The sequence below is a fragment of the Venturia canescens genome, chromosome 7 (assembly GCF_019457755.1).
Source record: "Venturia canescens isolate UGA chromosome 7, ASM1945775v1, whole genome shotgun sequence".
Lineage (NCBI taxonomy): Eukaryota > Metazoa > Arthropoda > Insecta > Hymenoptera > Ichneumonidae > Venturia > Venturia canescens.
The window spans coordinates 13,437,718-13,456,537 of record NC_057427.1 but is presented as its reverse complement, the minus strand read 5'-3'; the positions used below and the strand labels follow the sequence as shown (position 1 = coordinate 13,456,537).

Below are 18,820 nucleotides of genomic sequence, written 5' to 3'. Positions count from 1 at the left end.
CCTTCAGTCGATAACTGCGGTTGCTTGTTTACCATGATCTTGGTACACACCAGATATACACACACTATAAGCAAGTAGGAGAGCTCTGGAAATTGGAGGACGTGCATTGAAAACTATCTAGCGCGGCGACCTCGGCGGCGGGCGGCGACGACGACCACCCCGACCACTCAATCCTGGCATGCTTTGGCAACACTGGCGCGGAATGAATCCCCAGAATTAAGCCGTTAACGTCATAATGTCATAATTCTGACGTTCACGTAAATATTTAATCGGCATTTGTTTTGATTAGACTAATCGATTTCGCAAACAAACTAAAACATGGTATGTCGTAAATCAAATCGGTTTCCATTCGTCGAATCAGTTTTTTTTATGAGTTTAAAAATTTAATATCTGACAACAAATGATATTGAATAGTACAGTGAACTTTGGTAATACCAAATAATCGCCACAAATATTGGAGTAGAAGCTACGAAATGGTGTCCACGAAGTTTAAATGAAGTTTTCGGAAATCGTTGCCTATTTTGTTATTAACAAAACGATCATGGCGAACGTAATAAAATTGACATGTGCTTATTGTCGAAGCAATGCGTATCTCATGATTGGCATTTGTCTTGGTCTCAGTCTGAGTCTTCTTTTTGCTGTGAACACAGAGGATTGTTCCGATTGTACAGACTCCTTTGGGTATGGGTCTACGCCTTATTCGACGTTGAACGACGAATATGAGCCTTTTTTAAATATTCAAGGAAAAAAGTTGAAAGCTCAAGTGAAACCAAAGCCTTTTTTTCGTCCTCGATATTATTCGACTGAGCTTGGAATTCGAGAAAAAATATTTGTTGGCATTGTCACAAGCCGTGAATACTTGCACAGCCGTGGTGTGGCTCTCAATAAAACTTTAGCTCATTTGGTTGATAAAGTACGTTACTTCATTTCCATACCAGAAGGCACAAAACCAAACGTCAGTTTACCAGGAATTGTCGGATTCACTGACACTCGGAGCATCTTGAAACCTTTCCATGTGATGAAATACATAACTGACAATTATCTTGAAGATTACGACTTTTATTACATTGTAAAAGATACCAGTTATGTCAATGGACGAAAACTTCTCCAGCTCGTTGATTATTTGAGTGTCAGTAGAGAAGTCCATTTGGGCATCAAAGTTGGTCATGAGAATTTTTGCACACTCGGTTAGTTGGAATACAAATTTATACTAAGAACATTCCAATCATTTTCAATAAATTTGATTTTAACAAGTCATTGCACAATTAGTGTCGCTTTTTCAAAAGATTTTATTGTTCAACGGAGGCATCATAGGGGCAGAAACTGGGGAAATATTTAACGAAATATGATTAAAAATAATCCGGTTCTCTATACATTTTTGGAGTGTTTAGTTACTAAAAGGAAAAAATACTTAATTAACCAATGCCAAAATGAAACTAATCCATGTGGATGAAAAATTTCCAGAGGCTGGAATATTATTGAGCAATTCTCTTGTTCGAAGATTGAAAACGAGTCTCGACTGGTGCGTCAAAAATACATTCTCATCTTCAGACGATGTAAATTTTGGCAGATGTGTTATGCAAGCGTGCAAAGTACCCTGCTCTAATGAAGTACAAGGCATGAAATTCAGTGCTGTAAAATTACCAACGGTTTTCGATTTTCATGAAGATTTTCAGAATTTAGTGGAGCAGGAAAATTTGTCAAATTCTGTATCAGTATTTCCCATTTACGATTATCGTACGATTTACAAAATCAACGCGTATTTTGTGACCGTGAGTACTTGATTTCATTGAAATATCAACTCGACGACTGTGGCATATAGTTTTGAGAATTCTTTCCAATGTGTTTTCCTGCAGAACGAACTGAGACAAGTCGAGGACGAGATAATCAGTCTCCGTAAATTGATCGTGGAAAGTTCTCATCTGGAGCCAGAAAATGATCGTCAAGTGTCGTGGCCGATTGGAAATGAGCCAGGGAATCGAGCGATCGGTCGATTCGATTACCTTTCGTGGATATATTTCAACGAAACTCACAGTTTTATGGATACCATGTTCGAGAATGTTCGTGAATCGATTGGCAATGCAAAAATAGAATTAGAAATATTGTTAAAGGCGGTGTTGCGAAGGATCGAAAAAGAATATGAAGGTGGGCTGGTTTATCAGCGATTAATAAATGGGTATCGTAAATTTGATGCTTCCCGAGGAATGGACTATATTCTCGATATTGAATTTTTACAAACCGCAAATCGACAAAGAATTATCAAGAGAATCGAAGTTTGCAAGCCTTTGGGAAAAGTTGAAATACTCCCGGTCCCTTACGTCACAGAAAATACGCGAATTAATATGATTCTCGTAGTTGACGTGTCGTCCCAACGAACAGCCAAAACTCTTGACTTTCTTGAAAATTATGGGAACACGTGCATGGCGAAAAAATACAAGACATTTTTGTTACTCGTAAGTCATCATGCTTCAAATCAATTGTTCCGAGCTTATTTATATCTTTCTGCTAAAATTTTTTATTTTTAATTTTTTTTCTTCAGGCATTGTTGTACGATCCTGAATCTCCTTCGAAGGGAACGAACGATATTCATTACAAGATCAAAAACCGAGCAACTGAGCTGACGAAAAAATACAAAAAGGATCAACATACCGTGGCCTGGTTATCAATCCGTTTGCCCAAACCTGCTGAAACTATTTGCATCGATCCGATGTTAACGATCGCTGTGGCCGATTTAGTTAAGAAAAAATTTACACCCGAGAGTCTTCTGCTCTTTGTCGATCCGAGGATGGAATTGAACATCGATTATCTCAACCGAGTAAGAAATCAAACGTTTCAGTATACACTAACGACACCTGGAATCTTTCAATCATCAAATCATGTTCTTTCATCCCGAAGGTACGAATGAACACCATAAGCCAATGGCAAATATATAGTCCGATTCCCTTTACCGAGTACAATCCTGATGTGACCAAATGGGCAGGGTACACAAACAAACGTTCGCCTACGGAACTTGACATCAATCGAAACGTGGGCAGATACGAGGACTCCTATTACGAAGCCATTTCTTTTTACGTCAAGGATTACTCCGCGAGTGAGTATCATTGAAATTATTCGTCGCAAAAAGTACTCCACTTTATGACTCACGGGTCTGAGCCACCTGTTGTAACAAAAAAATAGATAAAAATCATAAATTGTTCCCGGTCGACCGAAACGAAGCGTTGTTGAACGTACGTTAAGAAAGTAATATTTCACAGATCATTAAAAAACGTTGTCTGTAAATTCGCCGAAACATTCTGTTCGGCCACATTTTTTGTTTTTAGTCATTATTCGCGTTTTCATTTTTTTGTAATATCGAACGATAAATATTGTGAGATGAAACAAAACGATTTACGAAGAGGGAAGCATGACTTTCTTTCCAAAAGGATAAATCGTTCGATTACGTTAGACAATAGACATTGAAATATTTCTACTTTCTCATTTGCAGTGCGTCGTCGTACGACACCTGAAATTCCCCAAGTGGATACGGACAAAGATATTCCATTGATCCTCGCGGAGTCTCGACGTGAATTCGTCGAATCGCTCTTCGACTTATTCGTGCGCTTTGGCGAAGTGCACGCGCTTCGTGCTGTGGAGCCGGCTCTGAAAATTCGCTACGACGATTTGAGTTGTAACGGTACCTACAGCGAAAATGTTAAACGAAATTGCGAACAGAGGAGAAATTTGCGACTTGGGCATAGAGGACAATTGGCAAAATTGATATTAGACTATCAGAGCGATCATTTGTCGCTCCATCGTTGAGCTCTTGAAACTTGACGATGATAGTGATCAACTCTTGAAATCAATAGGTTTCTAATCGTACAATATCGAAGACCAACGGTGTTCAACGATTTTATAACTCTTGCAATGTCTGCCTTAGAAAGGTTCATGCCCCTTTTGAATTGTTTACCAGTAAAGATATTGAATTTAAGCTTCTATTTTATACTGACAAAATGTCGTCGAGACAATAATTTACCTTTATATTATAAGGATATATTATCTATCAATGTTGAGGGAGAAAATAAAATGTATTTTTTGGCTTTTGGCAAGACCTTTATTCGTTCGGAGCTTGTGAAAAATTCACACGCGAACTTATTTATTCACTCTTTCTAATTGATTCTTTGTTTTTACAATTATTATACTACAATTTTCACGAGTAAGGCAAAACAATAATGATATCAATACAAATAATAGTAGTAGTAGTAGTTATAGTCGAAATAGTAGTACTAGTGAGAAGCCCCCCGATACCTTCTTAATGTTACGAAAATGATACATTGCTCACACGGGTTCTCGTTAGGTGTTCATTTCTTTTATTGCCGTGTTCCACTTTTAGTTTAATAATTCTCAATAGTTTCGCACTTGGTGTTATTTTTCATTTCCTCTCAATCACTGTCCGATTCTGATTCAGACAATTGTAAATCATCGTTCAATAGATTGTCTGGCATGTTCAATAATGGTGAGGAGGTTGCGCCATTTGCGTGACCTAAGAACAAAATAAAACTGCTTTAACGATTAGTTGGAAACAAAAAAAATAAAATATAGTCAAACGAAAATGATTTTGAGCATCAACGAGAAACGAAACAGTTATTTGGAAATAAAAATTTTCGTGATGAGGGAAGAGCGATACGAGTGTCAAAAATATATGGAAACGAAGATTTTCGGGAAAAAATCTATAATTGTAGGATTTCAACTATCAACGATTGTCAACGTTTGCATTATTGGAATACTGCGAAATATCTTCTTTTTTTAAATATTTCACAAAATTCTAAATGATAAAAGCGAAGGAAAGGAATAGAATTTTGAAAAAATAGGCGAACCGTTTGTGGTTGCGGTTGCCATTGGAACCGGAATATCTTCAGCATCAGATTCGCTGTCGGAACTGTCGGAACTGGAACTACTGGAAGTTGAGTCGCTCAGAGCCCCCGATTCATCATTTTCTCTACGTTGAGAGCCGTCGTTCGATGACTTCACAATGTGAGCAGGTTCAGTGTCACGGCTAGCCGAAGATTCAGGATGTGTTCTTGACGGTATCGTCGAGTGATGAGATGCACTTGGAGGTGGTGCAGTTTGAGGTGCTGTCGTTGGTGTATAATCATCAAAATCCGCTCCAATCATTGGTAAACTTGCCAGAGTTGAGGCACCAATCGAATGTTGACCCGGGGAACTGGAGGAAAGAAAATGTTACTATAACGAAATTATTATCGCAGTTTTGCCAGTAAATTTTGGTGAAGAGTAAAGTTCACTTCCAAACAGCCATAGTTTGAGTATTAACGATTTCATTCTTTAGTATGATATTATGGCTTACGATTCTGAAAATAATTTTCAAAAACTTTAAAGAAATTTGTTAAAAAGAAATATAACATTTAACGAGTACAAAGATCATAATACGCACGCAGTAATCGAAAGTAATTTCCTGAGAAAAATAGAAATACGATGCTCTTTTTATCTTAGGAAAAAAAAACTTGAGATTGATTTAGTTCGAAGTTTTGTCGAGTATTCTCTAACCTTGAGAGACTTCTGAATTTGAAAATGACGAAATTTCTTGAGGAGAATATTAAAAGACCGTGCAATAATTAAAATGTGTTTCCGAAATGTTTGGAGATTGAGAAATTTACCGGTTGCTTGCCAAACTTGAAGGACTTTTTGCGTGATAAGGCGAGACAGTGAGAGGACTGTGCCGTTGTTGAGAATGCTGCGGTTTTGAAGACAGTTGCACTGTAGGTTCCCTTTTTTTTCCACTAGCGACTTTAGTCCTACTTGTTGAACGTCCATCCGTCGGACTTGTTCTTAGTTCAACCGGTGAAGTTGGTCGATTTGAGTTGTTGGATGCAGGAACAGCAAGCAGCGACTGAGATTTTGGCTCCACACGTGTCTTTTTCACTTGTATATTAGACGAGAGCTTTTCTAGGGTTATTTCACCAGTTATCCTATCGATTATCAAAACACATTCTTTGCTGTAAGGCCTTTGTGATCCCTTGAACACTGTGTGGGGAATTCCTGCTCCATCAAGGTGAGGAACTGTCACTGTCATTGTATTGTTCGTTCCTACATCAACTTTGGCTACTTTGGAAACATCTACACTCGCAGGCTTGAAGTCGTCTAGAAATTACAATTTTCATGGATCAAAGATAAATAGATGTTAGAACAATTTCTGTTGCTATCAAGTAGATTTACAAATTCAGTACTTTTTATAAAATTGATGACTAGAGAAACTACCAAATCCTACACGTAAAAAGAATTGTCAATCAATCTTTTTTTGATAAACAAAAATGAATCCGATTACGGATTTTCTACTGGAAGTTGAGTAATCAGATTGTTAAAAAAAAAAATTAAGATCAAAACAGAAAAGTCTGAAATTTTTGTGGTAGATAAAATTCACTATAAATATAAAATAGCAAAGTACATTTGAGCGTATGAAAAGCAGTGGACTTATTGCTGGTGAAAGTTGGACCAAGTTTGAGTTCCCGAACTTCGGGTCCGAGGCCAAGACGTTGTGCCATGTCCAGGTATTGAGCACTCGCAATTGGATTTGGACAACAGACTTTCGGACCTTAACTTTGAAGAAGAAAAGTATGCAGTTGCAAATTTTTCAATTCCTCATAAAATATTTGCAGTCGACTACTTTGCCCATCTGCAAAAATATGCATTTTGAGTAACGCTGAGTATAAATTTATACAGTAGAAGATAGAAAATTTTTATATGGAAAATATTAACCCTCCGTTGATACACATGGGTCTGTGGTGTCCAGTCTGTTTCTAAATTTCTCATTCTTTGTATCATTTTTCATTGAATAAAAATAATAAAGATTATTTTTTATCCGTTTCCTAATGCATGTTCTCTTTCTATAGATATCAAACTACATTGCTGAATTTTTTCAGATTTTTTAAACGAGTCTAGGTATGGGAAAACTTGGTATGAAACTGCTGACCCATGTGTGTCTAGGGAGGTGCGGGAAAAATAAGTGTGTCAACGGAGGGTTAAGTATAGGATTCGAAATAGGTAAAAAAAAAAGAAGCAATGACATTTTTGAATGAAAATAAATTTTTTCAACAGAAAAAAGATGTTGCAAGGCGGAAATGATTCGAACAAATTTCACGTGTCCAATATTCTTACCTTGAACGACAACGAGTGGGCGTTTTGTCAAAAATTCAAGTCCGTCCTTGAGCCAGCTCCAGGACAATTAAAACTTCGAAAGTTCTTGCACTAAGCCACAATTCAGGGTCGATTTCGTGTCAACATTTGAAGGGACTAAAAAAAAAGCACCCCACGAGAAAAAAGGAAAACCGTTCGAAGTTCTGTAGTAATAAGAGCATTTGATGGAATAATGATCGCTCAGATTGAACGAGTTTTGATGCTTCCGTATGTTTAGATCATGAGCTTATAATTTTATTTCCACTTTTTAGAAGTGCTATTGTTGGATGGATTATTGGTGTTTCGGAAATTTGTTAACAGCTGTTGACGATACGGATTTTCGAGGGACTTTAATCGTGGTAGTAAATACTCGCAGATTGGCAGAAGGTAGCAGCAGCCAAACGGTGCAACGGCTGGAAACTCTGTCAGAATTTGCGTGGTAGGGATAGGTCTCTTGCGGACGAAAATTCTTGTCAAAAATTGGCACCACGCGGCGCTGAGATCTCGTCCCCGGATAACATAACCTGAAAATCCAATTGAACATTGTAAATGTTCAAAAATCCAGTGTGAACCAACGCAATTTAATTAATTTTGTTATTGAATCATTTTAAGGATACAAAAATGCCGGGAATTTGTGCCGTGACAGGGTGCAAAACCAGAAGCAAAATTGAAACATGGAAGCACTCATTATTTTCCGTACCAAAAAACACAGTGCGGAGGAAATGGTGAGAAAACGCAATTGTGGATATAGGTAGTGAAAAATTAAGTTCTTTGGGTGTTTGTAAATAAAAATTTCAATTCTGCAGACATATGTCATGAATGGAAGAAAGCGGATAAGATGGTCGAATAATCGTACAAGTAAGTATATTGAAACCGAGTCTCTTGATAGGTTATACAAGGTTAAGCATATTTATTTTCAGTTCATATATTTTGTTTTCTTCAAAAGTTGAATACAAACAGCCACGACTAAGTGATATCGTTGTTCCAGTGAAATTCAATTACGAGTCGTCACGAAACACGATGGGAATTGAGACAGTGAACGAACCTCTGAAAGAAGTACACATGACACATGTATAGTGTTTCAACTGTAGTTACAGAAATAGATTTACCGTCTTCAGTTGGAACTACATTATGGTCGATCTCTGTAAATCTACCGGCATAGGGCAATCGTACATAAACTTTGAAGGTAAGAAAACAAATTTTCTTTCGAGATGTTATTTATTAACGCTGCATTACTAGAAAAAAATTGACTGCAATTTACATATCTTTGTTTGCGATATATTATTCAACTTCATATATCTAAAAAATACTATGTAATTGATTTTTTAACCTTTTGAAACATGGTGGGATTGTGGAATCCCACCTTTCCACGTTTCCATAATCCTACTGTGTATCAAAGCGTTAAATGATCCATCCAGTTAAATTTATTTACAGGATTTCTGATACTATGCATATTTCAAATCTGCAAGATAGACAAAAAATATTGAATTATATTTTATTTACCAATGTACATCTGCTTTAAATTGTTAAATTGGGTGGGGTTCAATATGTTGAATAACTGAATTGTAAAATGGTTGATATTTCGAAATTTTAAAAGTTGTGATACCAGTTTGTAGAAAAATAAATAATTCGAAATTCTTATTCCCGATCGACTATTCTGCAGATTGCGTGTTTAATCAAAAATTCCTTCTTTGAATTCGTATTTACTCGAAAATATTTATTTCAATAGTTTTCATTTCGAATGCAATTTTAACAGACCATCCGAACGTCAAAAGTTCATATTTTCAAATTCAAAATGGAGAGTAATTGTTTTACAGACAGGTCAGAATATAGAGGAGCAGAAAATCGAAAGTAAATTTTTCGAGCTTATAAAACTTAGATATGCAAAATAGCGATAGCTCGAAAGGGAGAAAGTCAAAATGGCGATGATTAAAATTGGAGATCACCGGTCTGAGTAAGTGAGTGAGTGAGACGCGTGTATTTGCAGCTCCACTGCATTTCTTCATTTTGATTGATCGACTTTCAAACGCTTCGCTTTTTGACTGCTCGACTTTTTGGTGTTTCAGTATTTCAACCTCAGTAATATTTGGTCTTTCGTTATTATATTTTCAAAATTGTGAATTTTCACAGTATCGCTGACTGTAGTAATTTATGAATCGAAAGAGTGATAGTCGAATTTTCGAAAAATCGATATTTTAGTCATCGTCCTATGGGCGATTGTTACATTCTATTTTCGATGTAAACGTGCTTCGAACCTTGCAGTTTCTGCTTTATTTATTTTCGGCATTCAAAGCTCTAGTCGAATCTATCTGTCTCCATATTATTATTCGAAGTTTATAAACTCGAGATTTTAGCTGTTCGAAATTTTAGTCATTCCAACATTTGATCCCAACCTGTTAAATTGAATTTTTTAGAAACAGATATGGAATTATTGCCCTCAGCTACCGAGCCATGGAAAATCTGTGGCAAAACGTTGCAAGTCTGCTACTGGTGCAAACAGGTGCTCAAGAAATACAAATCATGTATAACTTGTGAAGAAGCTGTGAAGATGAAACTCCATTTTTGGTGTCATGATTGCTGTAGATGAAAACAAGTGGTAGTATGATATACGCAAGTTTCTACATTTTTCAACCTCATTTGGCATTGTGAAGCTTCATTCAAGAAGTACTATTCTCGTATTAATGCTTCTAATCTAACCCGACAAAGTATGCACATTTTCTTTGCTGTTGTAGAAAACACCTTTTTGAAATCCATCTTACGCTATTATTTATTATATTAGATTAAAAATGAGACAAAATGCTTACCAGGAATATCGAAATTTAAAAACAGACTTCAATGTGAAAAAAATTGTCAATTGACTAATAGTCAATAGGATAGAGAAAACAGTTGATCATTTATATAAGCTTCAAAGAATAAAGAGCAACCTGCCACAATTGATTGTGTATTGTTACTTATCCATAAATTGGAACGTGTGACATTGGTCAAAGAATTATTGAAAATAAAATAAAAATATCTATTAAAAATCTTACTCGATTTTTTGCATTATTCTATATTGATGATTGCTATTAAAATAGAAATTTCCTGTAAGAAAGCGTTTGAAAATTGAACCATTTACTCCGTGATACTCTGCGACAAGATTAGGAGAAATGAATTGAACTGTCAATACATTTAAAAAAAAATAAATTTGCATAATGTACCCGAAATTGGGGGTAGGTGTGACAGAGATTGGTGAATTTGAGATTTTCGGCTACCGTAGTGCTGGCGTGCTGGCTGTCTTTTATCAATATCTCATTGTCGTCAATTTATCCCCGCATCGTCCCTCGACGCCATTTCATTCAAGATAGCTGCACCCCTAGCGGCCACTGCAGTAAACATTTTTCTCCAGTAAGGGATATTTCCAATCCGGCAGAGTTTCCATGGTGAGCACGCACTCTCTCTTTCTATTTCTCTCTACAAAACGTTCATAAATGTTGTACTGTAAAAAACATAAAAAATATGAAATGTAACAAAATAATAACAGCGAATACACCGAAAGGTTTTCGCACACATAACCACGATTCTACAGTACCGCGACGGACGTTACCTACGACGAGCTCAATACAACTCTATGTCACAAATATATATTGAGTAACACAACTACCGTAAAACTTTCACGAGTATACCTGCGTATGTGTTAGAAAAATGGTTAGGAAAAGAGGAACACAACTTTCACCAGTCGCGATAGAATTGCTTCTAAATTTTTTTTAAAACCTGAGACGAGAGTTTGCGGTTTGCTTTAGACTCTTGATTTTTTGTTTGAATCACAAAACGTGGTGTAGATCATTGTACCAATTATAGAGAGGGTTCTCTTGAGAGGAAAAAAATGGACGAGGAAGAGTCTTTAGGTTAAACGTGCATTCGAATGCGTTTCGATAAAAACTTGAAACACCTGTCAAAAACTCTTTAATTTTGCCTGCCTTCGCTTTTGTTTATTTTTCTTATCGTTCATTCCTCTGTTCGTGTCGTTCGTGTTTACGAGATGAGGAAACGATGAAAAACATTTCATTTTTCTACAGCGAATCATTTCTGTGAATTATATACTTTTTACGTTCGTGGCTAGACTTGGCCAAGTGAAGAACAATACAGAAGGGAATTCGGCTCGTATTTTCGATCTTTTCAAATTCAATTCTTCAGTTCATCAGAACGGACAATAATTCGCAACGAAACAGTAATGAAATTGGAAAAAATGACGTCCACGTCCTTACATTCATCATACAAAGTAATCGTTGGAATAGTCTTTAAAAACACACAAAAAAAGTTAATGCAACGAAAAAAGAACTGTGGGAGAGAGCGTGTACTAGAAAGCAGTCTTTCTTCAGGCTCTGAGTGAGGTTGAGGGACATATTTGTGCGTGCACATTCTCTTATTCAATCAATATCGATTGCTACATTATTCTTTTTAATCGTATCATCTTACACTTTGAAAAATAATAAAAAAAATCCCATCATTTCGTATTTATAATTGTGATACACATTCGTATATACGCAGGCTTGTATTCGTCTGTTCAATAATAAATTTTGTGCAAGTTTTTGCGAAAGCAATATGTTTAGAAAAATAACACGTTTCATTGACTCGAACAGTTCCTCTGCTTGTCGTCTACACACCGGTAATAATCTGTACGTATATTCACAATATTTGTTCATTAGTATATTTATATTTGTTCGTTGAAATTTTGACTTGCATCAGTATGCAACAACAAAATTATAATAAAAGCTAATTATTTCATTGTTTTTGTTTTCACTAATTTCAAAATTTATTCTTATCCAGTGTAATGCATTTTGAAAAACAGAATTATAAAATATGATCCAGATCAATAGTTTTGTTTTTAACCTGTTCCATTACAAAATGCTCGTGTACAGGATATCCTAGAAGTCGAATTTCTGAACGCAAATAATAATTAAAAAAAAAAAAAAAACAATTAACAGAAGTTAAAGAATATCAGAACTGTCATTATTTTATTATTGTTTGAAATTTCTGTGTTGGCTATGATGGTATAAAAGCCGTGTCAATCATGGATTTCAGTTCACAAAATTGAATTTCAAAATTTTACTGCACCGGAACCACCCGAAATTTCCTAGTATCGGATTTCAAGTTCATTTTACGTGATATAATAGTCTGCAATGAAATTAGATCTATTGTAAACGAAAAACAGATAAATTTTCTAATAGTCGAGTTTTTTTTCCCGATGTTCTCTGTGTAATACGAGCTACCAACTTCAAAAACAGGAGGGAAAAGAACTATAATTTCTTCATGTAAAAATTTATTAAAAATTGCACTTTTCCTTATTTCCGTTTTTATGAATATTTTTCATGAATAATAATGTATAGTTAAGGGTGAATGATACAAAAGTCGAAATAATTAGAAATTGATCAAATTTGGTGATAATGCTCTTCAACATCAAGTGCGAAAACACAAATTTTTTCAAAATTTTCTTCTGTTTAGTTATCGAGTAATTACGCATTTAAGCAGATTTCTTATGCCTGGAATGTATACCTATATATATGGAAACGCTATGCTTATACACGTGAACTTTAGTGATCAATTACTCGATAACTGTACAGAAGAAAAATCTTAAAAAATTTGTATTGTCAAATTTGGCACTAAAGAATATGTTCACCAAATTTTATAAAATTCTGATCATTTTGAATTTTTTTATGTTTTTAGCATGATTTAGCATGGCAACATTGTATCGCCTGTGCAATATATCCTTAAACCTTTTGATGATGCGAGGCATTTTTTATGCTTGAACAAGCCACAGTGGTAGGGCTTACCATAAAAAAACTTGTAAAAGATTTTTTTTCAAATCTCAATTTGTCAAATTGAAGTTGCAGGGCGATTGTGATAGACGGAAAATCGATAGCGAAAGAAATTCACAAAGAGGTTAGAAGCAGTGTCGAGAGTTGGTTGGCTTCCGGTAGACGGCGACCAAAATTGGTGGCGATTCTCGTAGGCAATGATCCTGCGAGCGAGGTCTACGTCGGTCGGAAAGTTAAGGCTGCCCAATCGATCGGTATCGAAGGGCAGACCATACTTCTCGATAAAAACATCAAACAATCAGAATTGATCGAACAAATTGAAAAATTGAATAGAGATTCCAGCGTTGATGGGATTCTCGTTCAGTTGCCATTGCCAAATGGCCTTGATGACAGGGAAGCCTGTCACGCCGTCAGTACGACCAAAGACGTCGATGGATTTCACCAGGAAAATTTGGGCAAACTATGCTCGGACAGTCGTGGCTTTGTTCCTGCCACTGCTCTCGCTGTACGTGAATTGATTGTCAGATCGGGTGTGCAAACGCGAGGACGTAACGCCCTTGTTATTGGAAGGTCCAAACACGTGGGTTTGCCAATTGCTCTGTTGCTTCATGCTAACGCTCAAGGTTTGTCAATTTTGAGCAATTATTGTTGGTAACACTATACGTACTTCTCAAGAATAATTTTTTTTACATTCGAAAGAAACACTGTTCCGTTGATTTGGGATTAAAAATGAAAATTCCTTCATTGTTTAAAAATGTTGTAATTATGATTTGTTCGCATAGTTGTTCTGAAAAAATATATTTGCATGCTTGGTGTAGGTCAAACAGGCGCGTTGGATATGACGACAACGATTTGTCACGTTCATACACCACCCGAAGAGCTCGTAAAACACGCGAAATTGGCGGACGTTCTAGTTTCGGCTACGGGTGTTCCTGGACTCGTGAAACCACACATGATAAAACCCGGTGCTTGTGTGATCGACGTGGGAATTACAAGAGTCGTTGGAGAAAACGGGAAAACGAAAATAGTCGGTGACGTCGATTACGAAAGGGTCAAAGAAATCGCAGGACACATTACACCTGTTCCTGGGGGAGTTGGGCCCATGACTGTCGCAATGCTCATGAAAAATACGTTTCTTGCAGCCCAGAAAAACTCTTCTCTTTAATCTGTATTTTTTTATTATCCAATGTTTTTTTTCTATCGTAACTAATAAAAGTATTCGTAGGTTGCGTATTTGTATTCGTTATTGATGATGAAACATTTTTGCTATTAATTAAATTCTAAAGAGAAACTCATTGTTGGAGCTTCTCGAATTTTCCAATTCTCGTATAAAACATATAATATTTAATTCAATCTCCCCTATCGATCGTATTCACTTTTTTCTCTAATAGTGACTTCGCGATAAAAGAAATATAAAATATACACAATCTTTTTTACGAGTACTACGTTTTTTCAAAAACGTTGATTTTTTTACTTATTTTATTTCCTTTCCAATTAGACCGCGTTTTTAAATAAAATTGTTTGTCCTCAATTCCATAAGCGAGGAACAGAATTTTCACAGAATTATTACGTTTTCAGTAAAAAAAAAAAATAAATAAAAAAAAATAAAAAAAAAACACATGGAAATTGCCGTATATCGCGAGAACTATTAGATTTCACGGGATATTTCAAGAGTAAAAAAAGTTGCGTCTGGGACTGTTTTAATCGGTGTAATTTTCTTAAATTTTTTTTCATCACTTTTTCAGTGGAATCTCAAGTACATTGATTGTCGTAACTCTAAAACGATGGGGTTTTTTGAGCAATTTAAAGAGAGAAAAATGTATTACTTATTTAATTCCAACTACAATAAAATTTGATCAGATTTTTTTACAAAAAAAAAGAGAATGGGGTAGTTTGATGAAACGTCCTGAAGCGGACGAGTTTTCTCAACCTCTATTCAATCACGATTTCGTAATGTGAAAATTGAATAATTTAGTTAACAATTTTCAGTCCGTAAATGTTGATATCTTCTAATTTATCAATAAATACGTGTTATTATTCTGTATTATTAATAAGTACTTGGCCAAAAATTGATATCATAAATTTTGGTGCTGCATGTCACTTGGAAATAACTTTTCAAATTCTCTTAGTTGTTTATAATCCAGAAAAAAACTAGAAGAATGGGGCTTCGATTATCAAATTGTTTTCAAGCGAATTTTTAGCGTTTTATAGGTTTGTTTTATAGTTTTAAAGAATTTTATTTCAGTTCAAATTGTAATGCAACCATGTAAATCAATTGAACATCCAGAAATATCTCTTTATTACAAAATATTACAATGTTAGTAGAAAAGTTCTGAACAAATGCATATGTAATCTAAAATACGACTGAATACGAATAGTCCATCGAGAGATCAGTTCAGCCAGGCCATAACTTGATCCGAGGCTAACATGACTCGGGAGTTTATTTTATTCGTATTCGGAGCGTATACAAAAAAAAATTTTTTTCAAGTAATTTATTCTAAATAACCTAGTCAGATTAGACCACATCTTCCAAAATCCAACAATAAAAAACTTTTTGGGTGCCTCTGAACGGTCCGTTGATCTCAGTCCCGATTGGAATGTCCAGGCTAGTTTATCTAGAGATCAGTACTGAGAGCGTCTCTGACGATTTTTAGGTGAATGCCATTTTTTGGCGACAATAGGAATGCCTTAGGATCACTTTCGTAAGGTATAGTCGTTTTTTCGCAGGTTTCTACACTGTAGTGATGCAAAATTTTGATCAGTCCAACTTTTGTCTGCATCACACCAAAGCGTTTGCCTTAAAATGAAAAATTTGTGGAATGATTATTCGTAGTTTTCACTCTATATGAAACCATCTATTTATCAAATCTGATACGATTAATAAAAAATATCCGATACGTTTAAATGAAGTTACACGCATACCGATACAATTTCTCGGACCATCTCCAAAAGGCAAATAGATCATTGAGTGGCGAGATTTGATAGCTTCTTCGGTAAATCTTTCGGGATCAAAAACTTCGGGTTCGGGGAAATATCGATGATCGTGTTGAATCGCATAGTTCGGTATCCAAATACTTTCGCCTTTTTTGATTGTCAACAATTTATTGTTCGAAGAATCATGGAAAGTGTAAGGTTCGATAGATTTCCGCATAAGAAAAGTGACCGGTGGATATTTCCTGAGTGTTTCTGCAAAGAAATTAAAATGTATTATTATTAAAGAATTTTTTTGGTTTCTCAGTAATGGAAACGTTCAATATATAATAATTTCCAATACAATGTTTTCCTTCTTATCGATATTACCTTGGAAAACCATGTCCAAGTATTTCATCGATTTGATCATATCATAATCAATTTTGTTTCCTGTTTCGTTCATTTTGTGTTTTATTTCTTGTCTTAACTTTTCCTGGACTTCCGGATTGAGAGCAAGCTCGTATAAGGCATGACTTATTGCACTAGAAGACGTCTCGAAACCAGCGACGAAAAATACGAAGAGCTGAGCTGCTAGAAGACCATCATTTAATTCTAAAATAATATAAATAAATTTATTAAAATCAGATTGGTGATACGATATGGTTTGTTGTTACGCGATGATAAAAATACATAATAAATCAGATTTGGCTATGTTCATGCACCTCCCCGATAATTTCATTCTAAGATCGATATGTCAATATTTAAATATTGTTTTTTTTCTTCCCACACTTGTATGCACAGTAGACTACCAACCGATGTCTGTCACTTTCTCAGGATGGTCTCTCAGCACCATAAGAAGATCGATGAAATCGTGTTTAACGATACCATTTTTTTTTCGATAATCCATCGTTTGTGTCATCGTATTAATGTAGAAATCAGACATCTCTTTGTCAACAAGAAATCGTCCGAAAATTTCAAACAACTGCGGCGCTATAGTTCTCAAGCGAAATAGCATTAGTGTCTTCCAATTGTTGGCGAAAATGCGTTTACCCATGGATCGGAAAGTACTGTTCTCATCTGCTATTGCGTTCATTTGAAGTCCGAAGGCACAAACGCCAATGACATCGGTTGTAAATTTAGCCGTAAAGTCACGAAATTCGATGATCATTTCATTGGTTTTGGTCGAATCAACCAGATCATCTAAATATTTTTCGAGGTGATCGGCGCATTCAATGAGTAGGTAAAACATTTGTTTCAGTTTTCCAGAAGTGAAAACCGGTGTTAATTGATGTCTCAAAGGTCGCCATCTTTTTGCCTCGAGATTGAAGAGATGAGCCGACAAGGGCTCTATTTTTTCGTGAATCTCTAGAGTGCGCTCAGCGAATGTATTAAAGTCTTTTATTAGAACATCCTTGATGAGATCGAGATCGTTAAGGATGAGTACCGGTTGACGACGTAAAAATACTCCGACATAAGGTTCGTTCTTCCATTCATTGTAAACATTTGTTACATAATCGCCCATTGAACATTTATTCAACATTAAATCCTTAATGGTACCAAAAAAAATGATCGGTTTCGGTCCTCGAGCTCCGCGAGATTCCCAGTAATCGTAAGTCGATACAAGATAATAATAAAGAGCTGATAAAAGACCGATTATAATCAGACCGAACTCAAAAATTGTTAAATCCATTTCTTGGCCTATATTATTTATCAAAAAATACAGAAAAATTTATTTGAATGCTCGAGGTGGAAAAAGTAGTACTTCAATTAGTTCCAATTAACTGGATGATCATCACTCATTTTATTATTCCGAATAAGCTGATTTGTAGAGTCAAGATTTTTTTAATTCGATCGCCACACTATTTTTGTTTTAATAAAACGTATCAAATTCACTGAACAAAAACTCCACTCGGAAATGACGTAACAATTGTTCTCTACTGCGCACGTGACTAATTATGCAGTCACAAAAAATAATAATACGTCTCTGAAGAAAAAATGCTCATGCTACTTCAATGACGACTCACGATGGACTGTTGATCTTGGAATTGCGATTCTGTATGTAACTGGCAGCGGTAAAACGGTTAAACTGTGGGTTTTCCATACGAGGAATGTGAACAACCAAACTTGGCAACGTGATTGTAATATCCTGTATTCGTGTTTGAGGTAAAGCTAAGTTATGGTCGCCCGCGGTATCATCTGTTGCATCTGCGTGTAACGTTGTTACGACCCGAGAGGGAAATGTAGATGAGATCGTTCAATCCTCGATCCTCGATGTAGAGAACGATGTATCGATTGGTCGATCACCGTTGGTGAGTCTTTTTTGAGGTCTTGGACGATTCTCGATTACATATTACACGAGGTAAACGTGACCTTGAGATGAGGTTTTATATCGGTAAACGTAGAAGAAATTTTCAGTGATCGATGTTGAAGGTCTTTTTGAATGTTGAAATTGATTTTAGTCGAGTTCCGCTGAGTTAACAATTATGTTTAGCTTTTCGACAGTAACTTTACAGAGATTCGGTGTTACAAAAATGATTATTTTATAAACTTGAGGATTTTTTCGGAGAGTTGTGGAAGGGAATTTTTTTTTGTGTTTAGAATTGGTTGTTGAAATGATAAAGGATTTCTCAAGCTTAAGTATTGGTGGAAAAAGTGTGGGACAAAATGTTAGGGGGTTTGATTGGTTCGGGATTTTAGGATGGGAGAGTTTTACGTAACGACGTCGTAGGGCCCAATTCTGGACGTCATGCGAGAACCGTCGCATGCGATAAATATCTCATGCTATTTATGCGATAAATATCTCATGCTATTTATCGCATGCGACTTCACGACCGTATTCTCGAACGTCGCTCGAGCTCGAGATTTAATACACCACGATTTCCGTATGCGAGTTCATACCAGCGTTGCCACATGTTGAAGCAACGTATTGGCCAATAGCGAGATAGTTT

The 18,820-nt window shown here is 35.8% G+C and overlaps 4 protein-coding genes and 1 long non-coding RNA gene across 6 annotated transcripts; 3 read left to right on the top strand and 2 right to left on the bottom strand.

Moving 5' to 3' along the window:
• Window positions 1-172: 172 nt before the first annotated feature.
• Chpf (Chondroitin polymerizing factor) lies at window positions 173-4,076 on the top strand. The gene is made up of 6 exons (XM_043423973.1): window positions 173-1,187; window positions 1,465-1,772; window positions 1,857-2,453; window positions 2,540-2,815; window positions 2,896-3,091; window positions 3,485-4,076. The coding sequence occupies exons 1-6, from the start codon at window positions 494-496 to the stop codon at window positions 3,796-3,798; spliced, it is 2,385 nt and encodes a 794-aa protein (XP_043279908.1). The 5' UTR covers window positions 173-493; the 3' UTR covers window positions 3,799-4,076.
• Eaf (ELL-associated factor) lies at window positions 4,068-7,606 on the bottom strand. The gene is made up of 5 exons (XM_043423983.1): window positions 7,150-7,606; window positions 6,440-6,667; window positions 5,652-6,135; window positions 4,854-5,200; window positions 4,068-4,519 (listed from the first exon to the last, which is right to left on the bottom strand). Exons 2-5 carry the CDS (start codon window positions 6,534-6,536, stop codon window positions 4,419-4,421), a joined length of 1,029 nt encoding a protein of 342 aa, XP_043279918.1. The 5' UTR covers window positions 6,537-6,667; window positions 7,150-7,606; the 3' UTR covers window positions 4,068-4,418.
• Window positions 7,607-7,653: 47 nt separating this feature from the next.
• On the top strand, window positions 7,654-10,100 carry LOC122413556 (uncharacterized). The gene is made up of 4 exons (XR_006261577.1): window positions 7,654-7,892; window positions 7,974-8,025; window positions 8,156-8,353; window positions 9,582-10,100. It is a non-coding gene; the product is annotated as an uncharacterized lncRNA (long non-coding RNA).
• Window positions 10,101-10,602: 502 nt separating this feature from the next.
• Nmdmc (NAD-dependent methylenetetrahydrofolate dehydrogenase) lies at window positions 10,603-14,195 on the top strand. 2 transcript variants are annotated; one of them, XM_043423986.1, is made up of 3 exons: window positions 10,603-11,822; window positions 13,038-13,585; window positions 13,781-14,195. In XM_043423986.1, the coding sequence occupies exons 1-3, from the start codon at window positions 11,749-11,751 to the stop codon at window positions 14,125-14,127; spliced, it is 969 nt and encodes a 322-aa protein (XP_043279921.1). In that variant the 5' UTR covers window positions 10,603-11,748; the 3' UTR covers window positions 14,128-14,195. The 2 variants fall into 2 exon arrangements, with proteins under 2 accessions (XP_043279921.1, XP_043279920.1); XM_043423985.1 differs by having other exon boundaries at window positions 13,032-13,585.
• A 1,042-nt stretch (window positions 14,196-15,237) lies between these two features.
• Window positions 15,238-18,082, bottom strand: LOC122413550 (probable cytochrome P450 6a14). The gene is made up of 4 exons (XM_043423980.1): window positions 16,686-18,082; window positions 16,263-16,484; window positions 15,885-16,148; window positions 15,238-15,759 (listed from the first exon to the last, which is right to left on the bottom strand). The coding sequence occupies exons 1-4, from the start codon at window positions 17,560-17,562 to the stop codon at window positions 15,578-15,580; spliced, it is 1,545 nt and encodes a 514-aa protein (XP_043279915.1). The 5' UTR covers window positions 17,563-18,082; the 3' UTR covers window positions 15,238-15,577.
• Window positions 18,083-18,820: the final 738 nt, after the last annotated feature.